The 16,397-nt window shown below is 36.0% G+C and overlaps 1 protein-coding gene across 1 annotated transcript in view; it reads left to right on the top strand.

Moving 5' to 3' along the window:
• Positions 1–6,314: 6,314 nt before the first annotated feature.
• HIBADH (3-hydroxyisobutyrate dehydrogenase) overlaps positions 6,315–16,397 on the top strand; it is a 105,675-nt gene continuing 95,592 nt past the window's right edge. The window contains exon 1 of the mRNA XM_079152572.1: positions 6,315–6,485. Within this exon, the coding sequence (XP_079008698.1) occupies positions 6,395–6,485 (91 nt within the window). The 5' untranslated portion in view covers positions 6,315–6,394. The remainder of the gene's footprint in view (positions 6,486–16,397) is intronic.

Here is a 16,397-nt window from a genome sequence, read left to right as displayed (position 1 = left end):
TAGAACTAAAAAATACAATGAATAGTTTAGACTTAACAGACATATGTAGAATATTTCATCTATCAATGATTCAATACACTTTCTTCCCAGCAGTACATGGATCTTTTTCTAAAATAGACCATATCTTAGACCACATAGCAACACTTAACAAATAACAAAATAGAGATAATACTTTGCATTCTGTCATATCATAATGGAATGAAATTAGAAATCAATGATCAGATAAAAAATAGAAGCAGAAGAAATAAGGGGTGAAGTAAAAAAATACTTAAAAGTAAATAAGAATAGTGACACAACATATCAAAATCTCTAGGATGCCATGAAGGCAGGTCTAAGAGGAAAGTTCACAGCATTGAGTTCATTCACTAAAGAATAGAAAGACATCAAATAAATAATCTCACATTACATTTCAAGGCCCTAAAAAAGAAGAACTAATCAACACTCGAATCAGCAAAAGACAGAAAATAACTAAAATCTGAGTCAAAACCAATGAATTGAAATTAAAAAATTCAAAAAAATCAACAAAACAAAAAGTTGGTTCTTCGAAAAAATAAAATTAATAGACCCTTAGCCAAAGTAATAAATGAAAGAGGGAAAATACTCATTATTAAAATACATGATGAAAAAGGAAATATTACCATAGACACTACTGAAATACAGTGGATAATCAAACTATTTTGAAAATTTATACTCCAATTAGAAAATCTTGAAGACATTTATAAACTTCTAGAGATATATGACCTACCCAAACTGAACCAAGAGGATACAGAAAATTTAAACAGATCAATTTCAAGTAGTGAAATTGAAGATGCCATCAAAAGCGTACCAACAAAGAAAAGCTAAGGACCAATCAAATTCTCAGCTGAGTTCTACCAGACCTTTAAAGAAGAACTAACATCAATACTCCTCAAATTAGAGAAAGAGAACAGGAGGAAACCCAAACTCATTCTATGAAGCCCTGATACCAAAACCAGATAGAGACACATCGAGGAAAGAAAACTCCAGACCAATGTCCTTGACAAACATAGGTGTGAAAATTCTTAATAAAATACTGGCAAATTGCACACAAAAACATATTAAAAAGATAGTGCACCATGATCAAGTGGGATTCATCCAAGGGATGCAAGTTTGGTTCAACATATGGAAATCAATAAATGTAATTCACCACATAAGTAGACTTAAAGACAAGAATCACATGATTCTCTCAACAGATGCAGAAAAAGCATTTGACAAAATGTAGCATCCATTCATGTTTAAAACACTAGAAAAACTAGGGATTGTAGGGATATACCTCAATATTGTAAAAGCTATACATGACAAATCCAAGGCCAACATCATTCTAAATGGAGAAAAACCGAAAGCATTCCCTCTAAAACTGGCACAAGACAGAGTTGCCCTCTTTCACCACTTTTATTCAACATAGCCCTTGAAACTCTACCAGAGCAATTAGGCAAGAGGAAGAAATTAAAGGGATACTTACTTACAAGAAAAGAAGAGTTCAAATTATCTCTGTTTGCTAACATGATCCTGTATTTAGAAGATCAAAAAAATTCCACCAGAAAACTTCTAGAACTCATAAACAAATTCAGCAAAGTAGCAGGATACAAAATTAACACCCATAAATCAATTGTGTTCCTATACACCACCCATGATGAATAAGCTAAAAGAGAATTAGGAAATCTATCCCTTTTACAATAGTCTAAAAAAAATACTTTGGAATCAGTCTAAGAGGTGAAAGTCATCTACATGAAAACTTTTTGAACACTAATTAAATAAATTGAAGAAGACCTTAGAAGATGCTTGGATAGGTAGAATTAATATTGTCAAAATGACCTATCAAAAGCACTATACAGATTTTTAAAAAAAATTTTTTTAGTTGTAGATGGACAAAATACCTTTATTTTATTTATTTTTATGTGGTGCTGAGGATTGAACCCAGTGCCTCACACATGCTAGGCAAGTGCTTTACCACTGAGCCACAACTGCAGCCCCAACACTATACAGATTTAATTCAATTTCTATATAGGTTCCTATGATGTTCTTCATAGAAATAGGAAAAAAAGAATCATGAAATTCATTTGAAAAAATAAGAGGCTCAGAATAGCCAAAGCAATCCTCAATGAGAAAAGTGAAGCAGGAGGCATCACAATACCAGACCTTAAATTATACTACAGAGCTATAGTTACAAAAAAAAAAAAAAAAAAAAAAAGGCACCAAAACAGACATGAAGACCAATGGTACAGAATAGAAGACACAGGCAAACTCACATAAATACAGTTATCTCATACTAGACAAAGGAGCCAAAAGTGTACATTGGAGAAAAGATGACTTCTTTAACAAATGGTGCTGGGAAAACTGGAAATCCATATGTAGTAGAATGAAATTTAACCTCTACATTGCATCCTGCATAAAATTCAGCTCAAAGTGGATCAAGGATGCAGGCAGTAGACCAGAAACCCTGCACCTGCTAGAATAAAATGTAGGTTCAATCTTCCATCACGTCAGCTTAGGACCTGACTTTCTCAACAAGACTTCTAAAGCACAAGAAATAAAATAAAAAATCAACAAATGGGATGGTATCAAACTAAAAAGTTTCTTCACAGCAAAGAAAACAATCGAGAGTGTGAAAAGAAAGCCTACAGAATGTGAGAAAATCTTTGCCACCTATACCTCAGATAAGGTGTTAATTTCCAGGATATACAAAGAACTCAAAAAGCTTAACACCAAAAACAAAACAAAACAAAACAAAATAAAACAAATAACCCAATCAATAAATGGGCAAAGGAACTAAACATACACTTTTCAAAAAAAAGAAATATAAAGTCAACTAATATATGAAAAAAAATGTTCAACATCTCTAGCAATTAGAGAAATGCAAATTAAAACTACACAGATTTCACCTCATGCCAGTGAGAATGGCAATCATCAAGAATACAGGTGACAATAAATGTTGGTGAAGACGTGGGGAAAAGGGTACACTCATACATTGATGTGGGACTGCAAACTGGTGCAACCATTCTGGAAAGCAGTATGGAGATCCCTCAAAACCTAGGAATGGAATCACCATTTGACCCAGTTATCCCACTCCTCAGTATATACCCAAAAAAATCAGCATACTATAGTGACACAGTCACATCAGTGTTTATAGCAGCACAATTCACAATAGCTAAGCTATGGAATCAACCTAGATGCCCATAAACAGATGAATGGATAAAGAAATTGTAGTATATATACACAATGGAATATTAGCCATAAAGAAGAATGACTTTATGACATTTGCCTGTAAATGAATAGATCTGGACACTACCATGCTAAGTGAAATAAGCCAATCCCCAAAAGTCAAAGGTCAAATGTTCTCTCTGATATGTGAATGCTAATACACAACAAGAGGTTGGGGGAAAAGGAAGAACAGAAGTTCAGTGAAGTAGACAAAGGGTTATGAAGGTAAGGAAGTGGGGATAGAAATAGGAAAGGTAGTGGAATGAATCTGACATAGCTTTCCTATGTACGTATATGAACACAACACAGTGAATCTCCACATCCACAAGACTGAGATTCTAATTAGAATAAGATATATTCCATGCTTTTATAAATATATCAATAGATTCTACTGTCATGTATAACTAAAAAGAACAACAATAAACCCCCCTCAAACTCAATAGCAGATGGGGAAGGGATTAGGGAGAGAGAGGAGGGGAGGGAAGGGGGAAATATTGGGTACTAAATTACAGCAAATTATATTCAATGCTTTTATATATTCCATGCTTGTGTATATATACTACATTTCTTATTCTTATGTCAAAACATATCTTAATGTTATAATAACTAAAAAGAACCAATAAGAAAGGAAAAATTGTTAAAACGGAAAAAAAAGAGGCTTAGCAGCAGCTTTTTGCTACTATTTTAAAGGTTAGGTATATGAAATACATTTTCAATTTAATAATATTTTCAACTTTTGATCAACTTTTGGCATATAGCCCCATTGTAATTGAGCAACATCTATATAATGTCCAGGGTTTTCAGTTGTACTTTGTGAAAGGAATAAGGAAAAAAAGCACATCTGCTACATCTTTCTGGAAGCAGAAGTCAACAACCACCATGATGCTTTGAACCATAACTTCAAACAAAAATGTGTGGCAAAGAGGTAGGATGAAGTTGCAGTGCTTTTCAAACAGAGGTATCAGGAAGGCAATCAAATAAAACAATCTAGCCATAGGCAGTGACTGCCTTTGCAAATGCAGTATCTGTGAGGATTTTCAAATATTAAGAATTACTAAAACAAAATCAGAGAGCTTCTGGGAAAACTTCTGTGAACATTTCTTGATTTATCAATCAATATAGAACTTCTGGGAGAAGACAGATGTCTACATGACACAGATCTGGAAAATTATGCTTTATCCTAGGATCACATTTGAGCAAAAGGAATCAAACTTTCAATACCATTCCCATTTCAAAGTCATCACTATTGAAAGAAAGAAAGAAAGAAAGAAAGAAAGAAAGAAAGAAAGAAAGAAAAAGAAAGAAAGGAAAGAAAGAAAGACCTCATGCCTGACTTCAGCTCCTTTTGCTCTTCCTGAGCTCCTTTTTTCTAACCTTGGAAAAATGCTGTTCACAGGAGGCAGCCTTTTGTTTAAAAAAAAATTATACACAAACATTTTCAAGAACAGAGTCCCATAAACAACCTAGAGAAGTAGCTCATAATAAAAATGATAGAAGTGATCTGATTGGGTATAAAATCTCAAGAGGACCGGGATATAAAGAGCTGGGGAGAGCAAGTGATGTGTTGCCTTGTGTGTAAACAGCTCTCTTGGGATTGACAAAGTTGGTAGCTTACTGCACTTCAGCAGTTAAATGTAGAAACCTGTAAGGCTACATTTATTGGTTGCAGGTCTATTCCAGCTAAAACCTAAAGAAACCCAGAAGAGAGAAATATGAAATGCTCCAGAAATTAATTAACAGTCCTATTAGTGGTGGGGTCCCAAATCTTGTAAACTGTCCGATATTTGAAACAAGTTTTTCCTACCTTTCTCCCTGCCTTTCCTTCCTTCTTTTCATTTGGGGTGGTGCAGAGGATTGTGATAGACACAATGAAGGAAATTGTTTTTCTACTAGTTACAGATGGGTCCTTGCACTGGAAACATTGCTAGCATGCCCAGAACCATGAGAGAGGTGTGCTTGGAAATTATCCAATTACTTGCTTTCGCTTTAGCAGCTTCCAGCTCCAGGGATGACTGGGCACAGTTAAAAAAAAAAAAAAAAAAAAAAAAAAAAAAAGACCGAAGTCAAATTCCTTGTTTCTACTACTTAGATTAGAAAGTTGAATGAGTACAACCCTAGGCAAATGAATAAAAAGTAATTTGGGAATGGGATTGAGAAACCTTGGGGTTTCTATTGCTCGAGCTACATCTCACTCTTTCCTCCTTTACTATCTTTCTCCAAAGGCTGCAAGTGGCTCTGGTGCAATTATAGCTCCCAACACTTTGGTGAAGATAGGAGGTCCCTGAAATTATCCACAAGGGGCAGAGATTCAAATATGTACACTAAGGACCCAAAGAATAAAGAATAGATGTCTATTTCTCTAACACGTTAACATGCATACGTATGGACTATTTTCTGGATTTTAATTTACCTTTACGTTCTGCTTTCCAAATTGATCAGGCTGTGAAATTTTCAACTATTAAAGAGATATGTTTTGGAATAGAAAGAGCAAGTTCCTAGAAATTCTTTCAAAAAAAAAAGTTATCAGTTTTTCAAATTTGTTGAGAAATTGCAGGGTTATACATCATCAAATCATTTAAAAAATTATTACATATACCGTAGATTTCTTGTTTTTCAATAGACACTAAAAATACAAGTGCTAACATTAGAAGATTCACATTTGCAAAGACTGGAAATTCCTGCTCTGGACTAAAAATTTTTGCAGCTGCTGCGAGTCAAAGTTTGTCCTTGCCTGCAACGTAGAAACGCATAGCTACAGCTCTTGGAAGGAATGTTTCTGGGGTACAGGGGCTCTGTGGAGGCGGTAGTGAGCGACAGACACCTCCTCCCACACACCCTCCACGTTTTAGTAAACAAGGAGACACACTTTCGAAGGTTTAAAACGTTGAGGGAGCCTGTGGGCGGGACCAGGGTGGCGGAGGATCTCGAGTTCTTATTGGTCCATTGCCCTGTCTCTAAGGGGATTGACAGGCCCTGCCCCCGCCGGGCCTCGCCTCTCCGTGCCGCGCTCCTCCAGTTGCGGGCAGACGCCCCCCCCAGAACAGAGAGAGCGCATGCGCGAGCGGTCCCACGCCGCTATCGCGCCAGCCCGCCCGCGGGGTTGCGCACTCTCTCCGTCAGTGGCCCAGCTGGGAGGCGGTGGAGGTCACCGCGGGGAGGCGGGGCGGGGGGCAGCATGGCAGCCTCCTTGCGGCTCCGAGGAGCCACCTCCGGCCTCCGGTACTGGAGCCACAGGCAGCGGCCGGCAGCAGCCAGCCTTGCAGCGGGTAAGGACCTCGCGCCTCTTCCCTAGGTCCTCTTCTGGCCGCCTACTACTGGCGACCAGAGGGCTGAGGAGGTGTTTTCAGCCAAGGTTGCTGTGATTGGGTTGGGGTTTAAAAAACAAAATTTTCACTGGTTCCAAAGGCCTGGCCCCCATTGCGGCCGCTGCTCCTGCCTGTAATTCTGTCTCTTCTGCCGCATCCCCTCACTCGGCCCCAGATGTGCGGGGTTCAGTGTCCTTTTGGAACTTAGGAAGGGGCGGGCAAAGGCTAGGGGTGAAGGGAGAGTATTTGGGTCCAGGACAGGCTTCGTTGGAGTTTGGGCTCCTTGGACATTTGGAGGACCGAGCAGCAGGGGCGACCCAGCACTCACCCCGGCGACCCCTGGCCTTCCTGACGCCCCAGGTTGCACACTCAGTGAGAGCACCCTCGGGCCCACAGCTGGTTTTGGGAGAGATGGCTGGACAGTGTCCTAGCATTCCAGCAAAGTTTGTCACCCTTGACCAGCAAGGCGGGTTTACCCCTCTTTTGTAACTGCTGCCTGGAAGAGTCACTCCTGTCAAATTATTAACCCACACTCTTAACGTCCTCAAATTGTAGCCTCAAAACGTCCAGGCAAACTGAACCTTTCCTGTGTCCCTCCCCCCATACTATTAGAAGTTAAGGACACTAACCAGGAACTTAGGAAGAGGCAGTTTTTAGAGCTACATGAAGATCCATGGAAAACTAATTCAGTCTTTGATTTTTCACATGAGGAACCTGAGACCCCTTTTGAATAAATAAGTTAGGATGTCCCCAACAGGATCTAAAAAGTAGTCCTTCATTCTTCTTCGTGCCTGCATGTTCTAGGACACCAGGGTTCCTCTTTAATTAAAAAATTGTTGATTTGTGGGAACACTGTCGTTGTTTCTGTAAAAGTGAATTTTAACAATGCACGGTTTAGTATGATCATATTCAGGATTAACAAAGTCTTACTAGTGGGGTTGGGGGTTCTCTACCCAGTGGTAGAGCACTTGTCTAGCGTCCACTAGGCCCTGAGTTTGGACCCCAGCAGACCGCATCTCCTGCCCTCCAAGAAAGGGTACTCAGTTCTTTCATATTTCATTAGTTGAGTCAGATGTATTTGCTGTTTAGTGATTATACAAGATGTTCTAATGATATTTGAATGAACCCTTCATATAGCTTTTAGAGTTGTGAAGGTTCTTACAATTCCTGGTAGAAAAATTGGAGGCCTAAGACTATAATACTTGCTTTTATAAATTGGAAGGGCCTACCTCACAGTGCTGGTTAGACTACTTTGGCATGTGATCTTCAGGTTCTTCAGCACAAAGTTGTTGTAAGAATATAGGTTTCTGAAAAACTTTGAAGTAGTTCTTTAGTGATGAACTGTTTAAAACATAAGCAATTGTTTTTCTGTGGAATTGTTTTAAACACTCAGGTTGATTTTATTTTACTACAAAAGTGTTAATTTTTTTGAGGTTCAAATCAAAGGATAGAAAAAACAAGTTTGGCATCCAGAGTTTGCAAGTTTGGCATCCAGAGACATTAAGAAAAAGAACCATGATTAAATAGTAACATTATATAATATTCTGAATTTTTTAGGTTATTTACCTCCATTGTATGTTAATGTGCTTACATTAGATGGATGGCAATGTTCTAAGGATCCATAATTTATTATTAAAAAAATTAAGTTATCAGTTAATACCACACTTCAATTTTAACATACTTAAAACATCACAAAGGAAATAGAAAAATAAGAAATATTAAACTATACATATATTGCTATTTCATTACCTTTAATAAAAGTAAATTTTGTTTTTCATTTTTAAAGGAAATTACATTTAGTTTTAGACCTTTTTTTTTGTACAGAGGAAGAAAATCTACAGCTGAAGGCCCTCTACACTTCATGTGACTTTCAGAAATGTACATGGAAAAATATCTTATATCTTATATTAGGTTATCTCACAGTGACCACCTGACAAGGGGTGGAATGGGAAAATTAACCAGCATCATATACAGAAATGGAAATACTAATTTTTTATTATTGGTTCTTTTTGTATATATGATATCTACTTTCAAAGCAGTGTAACTTCAGCATAAACCAAATCCAAATATATAATGGCATTATTTTTCTTGTACATCAGCTTCCAGGGTGGCATATGAGGTTCTGAAAAGTTGCATGTGGTCCTTGGACTAAAAGTTGATATTAAATTTGTGATATTACATAAGGAGAATATTTATTACTAAAACAAGTTAGCCCAAATCATAAAGGTATTTCTAGAGTAAGTCACCAACCTTAATTTTGCAACTTTTAAGCATTAAAGCAAATAGAATGTTCATGATATAATATTATATGATAAAGTAGGACATGGTATTCTATAAATCATATTCTCCTTTTATCCATTTCCTCTTTTTGCAGTTCCAGTTATCTACCATTAACCACAGACTGAAAATATTAAATGAAAAGATATTTTCAGAGAGAGACCACATTCACATACCTTCTTAAAATATATTGTTATAATTGTTCTATTTTATTGTTGTTAATCTCTTACTGTGCTGAATTTATAAATTAGAGTCTATCATTGGTATGTATGAACAGAAAGAAACAGTTTGGTACATCCCAAGATTTTGGACATCCACTGGATGTCTTGGAATGTATCCCTCTGGAAAAGGGGAAACTACTCTACAATGTAATCTCATGATATAATGAAAAAAATGCATTCAGAAGATTAGAAAGACTATGTAAAAACCTTAACAATGATTATATTTGTGTAATGAGATTAACTTTTCCCATGTAACTATACTTTTTCAATTTTACAATTTTCTACAATGTATATGTATTACTTTGATTAGGAAAAAAACCTTCAGAAATGCAAAATTCTTAACCTATTACCAGTTTTTGCATTTCAAAATTAAGACTGATTTTTGTTAGCATTTCAGATTATCAAGAAATGGGTAATTTTTGATCATGTTATATTTGAGAGATCAAAACCTATAAGCTTACATCTGTAAATTTACTTATTTTTATTATTTTGATTCATTGTGTACAAATGGGGTGCAACTTTCATTTCTCTGGTTGTACATGAAGTAGAGTCACATCGTTTGTGTAATCATACATGTACATAGGGTAATGATGTTTGTCTGGTTCTATTATCTTTCCTTTCCCCTGCCCCTTTCTACCCCTCATTTTCCTCTATACAATCCATCTTTCCTCCATTCTTGCCTCCTTCCCTGTCCCCCCATTATGTATCATTATCCACTTATCAGAGAAATCATTTGGCCTTTGGTTTTTTGGGATTGATTTCTTTCACTTAGCATGATGTTCTCCAACTCCATCCATTTACCTGCAAATGCCATAATTTTATTATTCTTTATGGTTATGGAATATATACATATTCCATTGTGTATATATACCAGAGTTTCTTTATCCATTCATCTATTGAAAGACATCTAGGTGGGTTCCACAATCTAGCTATTGTGAATTGAGCTGCTATAAATATTGATGTGGCTGCATCACTATAGTATGCTGATTTTAAGTCCTTTGGGTATAGACCAAGGAGTGGGATAGCTGGGTCAAATGGGGGTTCCATTCCAAGTTTTCTAAGGAATTTCCATACTGCTTTCCAGAGTGGCTGCACCAATTTGCAACCCCACCAGTAAGGCATGAGTGTACCTTTTTCCCACATCCTCGCCAACACCTATTTTTGCTTGTATTCTTGATAATAGCCATTCTGATTGGGGTGAGATGAAATCTTAGGGTAGTTTTGATTTGTATTTCTCTTATTACTAGAGATGTTAAACATTTTTTCATATATCTTTAGAATGCTTGTAGACCTTCTTTGAAGTGTCTGCTCATTTCCTTAGCCCATTTATTGATTGGATTATTTGTATTCTTGGTGTAAAGTTTTTTGAGTTCTTTATAAATTCTGGAGATGAGTGCTCTATCTGATGCATGTGGCAAAGATTTTCTCTCACTCTGTAGGCTCTCTCTTCATATTGTTGATTGTTTCCTTTGCTGAGAAAAAGCTTTTCAGTTTGAATCTATCCCATTTATTGATCCTTGCTATTATTACCTGTGTTTTGGGAGTCATGTTAAGGAAGTCTGGTCCTTAAGCTGACATGATGAAGATTAAGACCTAGTTTTTTTTCCATTAGGTGCAGGGTCTCTGGTCTAATTCCTAGTTCCTTGATTCATTTTGAGTTGAGTTTTGTGCAGGATGAGAGATAGGGGGTTAGTTTCATTTTGCTGCATATGAATTTCAGTTTTCCCAACACCATTTGTGAAGAGGCTATCTTTTCTCTATTGTATGTTTTTGGCACCTTTGATTAGCATGAGATAACTGTATTTATGTGGGTTTGTCTCTGTGTCTTCTATTGGTCTACCTGTTTATTTTGGTGCCAGTGTCATGCTGTTTTGGTTACTGTTGCTCTGTAGTATAATTTAAGGTCTGGTATTGTGATACCTCCTCCTTCACTCTTCCTGCTAAGCACTGCTTTGACTATTCTGGGTCTCTTATTTTTCCAAATGAATTTTGTGATTGCTTTCTCTAATTCTATGAGGTATGTCTTTGGGATTTTAATTGGAATTGCATTGAATTTGGTAGTATGGGCATTTTGACAATATTAATTCTGCCTATCTAAGAATGTGGGAGATCTTTCCATCTTCTAAGGTTTTCTTTAATTTCTTTCTTTAGCATTCTGTAGTTTTCATTGTAGAGGTTTTTCACCTCTTTCGTTAGTTAAAGACTGTCTATGCTAAGCCCATGGCCAACATCATTCTAAATGGAGAAAAACTGAAAGCATCCCCTCTAAAAACTGGAACAAGGCAGGGATGCCCTTTTTCACCACTTCTATTCAACATCACCCTTGAAACTGTAGCCAGAGCAATTAGACAGACCAAAGAAATTAAAGGGATACGATTAGGAAAAGAAGAACTCAAACTTTCACTATTTATCTATGACATGATTCTATACTTAGAGGTGTCAAAAATTCTACCAGAAAACTTCTAGAACTCATAAATGAATTCAACAAGTAGCAGGATATAAAATCAATACTCATAAATCTAATGCATTTTTATTCATAAGTGATGAATCCTCTGAAAGAGAAATTATGAAAACTACCCCATTCACAATAGCATCTGTAAATTTAGAAACTAATGTTGCCAGATTTTCTTGCTGGTTTACTAGTTGATCAATGACTATCACCTTTGTATGATGTCTTATTATTTTTCTTTACCCCAGCTTATGGTCTAACTTTGCTATTTCCACATACTACTATCAGGACTTCCTTAAAGGAACATGTGTTTTTTAGGTTTGAACATTTTTAGGGTAATTATAATACCATTGTATTCCTTGGAATTTCTGCCCCTCTGGCAACAAATTCTTCTTTATTTGCCAAGCACTCCTTCTCTTGTTCGATCTTCACTAAATGTTGTCTTTCCCCAGATACAGTTCATTTCCTAAATGCTTCTATACCTTCTTCAATCTCTCTGTTTCTTTCTTCTAACCCACTTGGCATAGGATTTGTCCCATAGTTCTACTTCTTGATTATTGTTAATAAAAGTAGCTAATATTTATTTACTATCATGTGCTAAGCATTGTTTAACGTTTTACATGCATTGTCTCAAATAATCTTTACAATCATTTTTCTCAAGTAGGTGCTCTTGTTGATAAAACAGTAGATACTTTTGTTGATTTTAAATATTATCACTATCAATAAACAGCTTCTCTTTTGATATCAGACCAGCTAATACTGCCACCCTATCTCTAACTGTCACAAGCTAAGGTGAAATAAAGGTAACTGAGCCCATCATTGAAAGCTTCATCTTCATTGGTATTCATGTTGACTTATCCACGATGGGCCTTATTGTACTTGATTGCCTCAATCTCAGCCACATCAGCATTCTACTTTAGCTCTTCTAGATCTTATCATAGAATTTGGCAGAATTTCTCTTGCTAGGGTTTCACAAGAAGAACTGGTCTTCTGATTGATTTAATTCCATGATTCTCAACCAACAAATATCATTATTACACCTTGTCTTTGGACCTCTTCTTTTCACCCTTTAACACATGGACACACTTTCTCATTGCCTCATTTCATTAAGTCCCTTTCTAGATTTATATCCAACTTCAAACTTATGTATAATGCGCAGTTTCACTGATGCTTTTGATAGCATCCTAGTATTATTTTTCTCAGTCTTCTGCTTTAGTTCTGGGTCATATCCATTGCCTTTGGTTTGCCTTCCCTCTGGCTGCCACTTAGGTAGTGATATGGAGAGTCACAAAAGTTTGCTGATAAGCTACAATGCTTTCATGGATCTCGTGTTCCATTTTCTGATTTCCCCCAGCTTTGACTTAGTGCTGGGGGAAACCAGACATTTTGGCAGAAATGGCATTACCTTGTATTGGTTTAGACAGTTTGGAACCTGACCCTGAACCTGGGAGAAAAGGATATTGGAGAGTCAACCTGCATTGTGTAATGGTTGCTGCAACAGTTTAACCTTTGCTAGATTCACTTTGTCACCATTGTACTCTATAATTGTGTCAGAACTGGCTTTTATTCCCCATAAGCCCTTTGGTAAAACCTTTCTAGTTAGTAGTGATTTATTCACATAATGCTTATTCAAGCACTTACTGTATGCCATTTCATTTTCTTATAAAAGTAGTTATCAAAGTTATATATATTGTAAAAACTCAAAAGGATATAAAAAGTAAGATCTTTTCTTCAGATCTGACCCATTACTCAGACTCACCAGATTAACTGCCATTTTTTTTTTTTTTTTTTTTTTTGCGGTGCTGGGGATTGAACCCAGGGCCTTGTGCTTGGAAGGCAAGCACTCTACTGACTGAGCTATCTCCCCAGCCCTTAACTGCCATTTATTATGTATCTATATAGAAAACCAGAAAAATAAGCACACTGTACAGTATTTATAAAGTTTTGCAACTTACCTTTTTTGTTTTCACTCAATAACTTGTCCTGGAGATTTTTCCTGTGCTTTTAGATACATATATCACATTCTTTTAAATATTGGTATAATATTTCATTGCATTTAGTATAAATTATTAAGTATCTTTTTAATGCATATTTTATTATGAATTAAGTGGACTATTAGCAGTTATTTATTTTTTGTGGTTTTTCTGTTGTAACAAACAGTGCTATAATAAACTATGTATTTGTGGTATACAGAAGTTAGTGTATAGTACAGACCAACAAACTGGTTGGGCACCTGTTTTTATAAATAAAGTTTATAAAACTTTTACAAATAAAGTTTTATAAATAAAGTTGTATCAGAACACAGGCACACCTATTTGTATTTGTATTGCCTATGCCTATGACTGCTTTCAAACTATAGTGGATGAGTGGAACGATTGTGACACAGGCCTTATGGATTGCAATGCTAAAAAAATTTACTGTTTGATTCTCTTCTCAAAAATGTCTGTTTTTTTTTCCAAATCAGGATGCACTTGGTTTTCACACATTACATTCAATTGATATATTACCTTCTTAATATATTTAAAGTTGAGAACTCTAATGTTTGTTTCTATAATGTTCTAAAAGTCTATGATGTTGATGTTTTAAAAACAACTATTTGGACTGGGGATATAGCTCAGTTGGTAAAGTGCTTGCCTTGCGAGCCCAAGGCCCTGAGTTCAATCCCCTGCACCACCAAAAAAATAAATAAATAAAATAAAAATTCAAATAAAGAAGTTCTTTAAAAATAAAATAAAAATAGCTATTTGAGCTGGTGAAGGTGGCACATGCCTGTGATCCCAGCAGCTTAGAAGGCTACGACAAGAGGATTGCAAGTTCAAAGCCAGCCTCAGCTAGAGCAAGGCGCTAAGCATCTCAGTGAGACCTGTCTCTAAATAAAATACAAAATAGGGCTGGGGATGTGACTCAGTGACTGAGTGCCCCTGAGTTCAATCCCGGGTACACCCCCCCAATTAAAAAAAAAATTCCTAACCCCAGCTATTTGCAGTATAGTTGACGTATAATAAATTGCACATATTTAAACTACAATTTGATAAGTTTGAGGTATATGTACCTGAGAAACCATCATCACAATCAAGATATTGAATGTATCTGTTACCACTACCCTAAATTTCCTTTGCATCTTTATATTTATGAATAGGAATATTTGTATATTTTCACTGGGTATAGATTTCTAGCTTGACAGTTTTTTCCTCCTCAATATTTTAAAGATGTTGCTCTAATGTCTTCTCAGTTGCATAGTTTCTGAAATCTGCCTCCATGCTTTCCCTCTGGCTGCTTTTAGCATTTTGATTATGATGTATCTTGGCATAGTTTTATTGTTTGTTGTACTGGGATTCATTAAACTTCTTGGAGGCAGTTTTAAAAAAATTGGAAGATTTTTGGCCATTAGTTCTTCCCATAGTTTTTTTTTTTTTTTTTTCCCTTCACTTTTCTAATTTGAGGACTCCAATTGCATATGCGTTTGGCTGGTTAAAACTGTCTCAACTCATTAATGCTCTTTTCATTTTTAGAATTATTTTTTCTCTCTGTTTTGCTTTGGGTAGTTTCTATTGCTTTGCCAGTAAGGATATTGATCTTTTCTTCTGCAATGTCTATTCTGCTGCTAATTTTCCACTGTAATTTTCTTCTCACACATTGTAGATTTCATCTCAAGTAATTTTGATTTGGATTTTTAAAACTATCTTCCATATTTCTACTTTTGAAATGTATGGATTACAGTTATAATAATTTATAATGTTCTTATATTTTTAATTCTAACATCTGTGTCATGTCAGGGTTGGTTTCATCTTTTTGACTTCTAAGTGTACTTATTCCCTTGGGCTTCAAAGAAGTTCAGCCTTTGGACTTCAGCCTCTCTGTTCTTGTTAACTCTCACAATTTCAACTCTGTTTTGAAATAGATGGTCAAGTCAATCTCTCTCTCTCTCTCCCCTCCCCCCCCCCTTCTTATCCTAGCCATGGAAACTTTTCTCATTTTGTCCCTACAACCTTGGTCATATTTCTAAGTTTGTTGGACATCTTTCAGCTCACAGATAGCTCGTAGTTGCCCTATTTAAAATGGAACCAACTCTCCTTTTTGATTTCTCTACTTAGGTTATTGGTACTACTATTCTCTTAGTGTCATTTTTGACCTTTGCCTTATATTTCAGCCCATAGTCCAATCCATTGTTACATTTTTTTCCTGCCTTGGAATAATTTTGCCTATTTGTCTTTCCCCATGGTTACTACTCTTTCTGTTTTTATGGACTGAATATTTGTGTCTCTTCAAGATTCATATATTGAAATTCAAACCTTTAAGATGATGGTTTTGAAGGGTAGGATCTTTGGGATAGAATTAGTTCATGAAATTAGAGCTCATAATAATCAGAGACATGAGCTCTCATCCTCTCTTTTTCTGCCATGTGAGAATACAAAGAGAAAATGGCCAACTGGCATCTTTGTTACTTTCATTTGGACTTTCCTCCAGAATTCTTTTTTAAGCCACCCTACAACCTGAATATTTGTTATAGCAACCTGAACTAAGATCTAGAGAATTACTGTTACGTTTATGTTGGTCTTCTTGAATTCAGACTCTTTCTTCCAGTTGGTCTTCTTGAATTTAGACTCTTTCTTCCAGTTCATCTGTTGTATACTGCTGCTTCATTTCTCTTTCTAAAGTGTAAGTCTGATCATATCATTCTTATCCTGCCCTTCAATAACTACCTCTTGCCTCAAAACACAGTCACATTGTTTAGCATGCTTTAACCTTCCACATATGGTCATATTATTTCTTCTAATTTAAATCTACTGTTTCATTTCTTTGGAAATAATACAGGAGGAATGGAAGAATGGAGGGCAGTGTCATACAAATGAAGAATCTAGTCAGACTGACCTCATTTGAATATTGGGTTACAACTTAATAAATTCTTAGCCATTTACTGAAAGA

This window comes from Sciurus vulgaris, assembly GCF_902686455.1.
Source record: "Sciurus vulgaris genome assembly, chromosome: 8".
NCBI lineage: Eukaryota > Metazoa > Chordata > Mammalia > Rodentia > Sciuridae > Sciurus > Sciurus vulgaris.
This window is presented reverse-complemented; position numbering and strand designations above follow the sequence as displayed.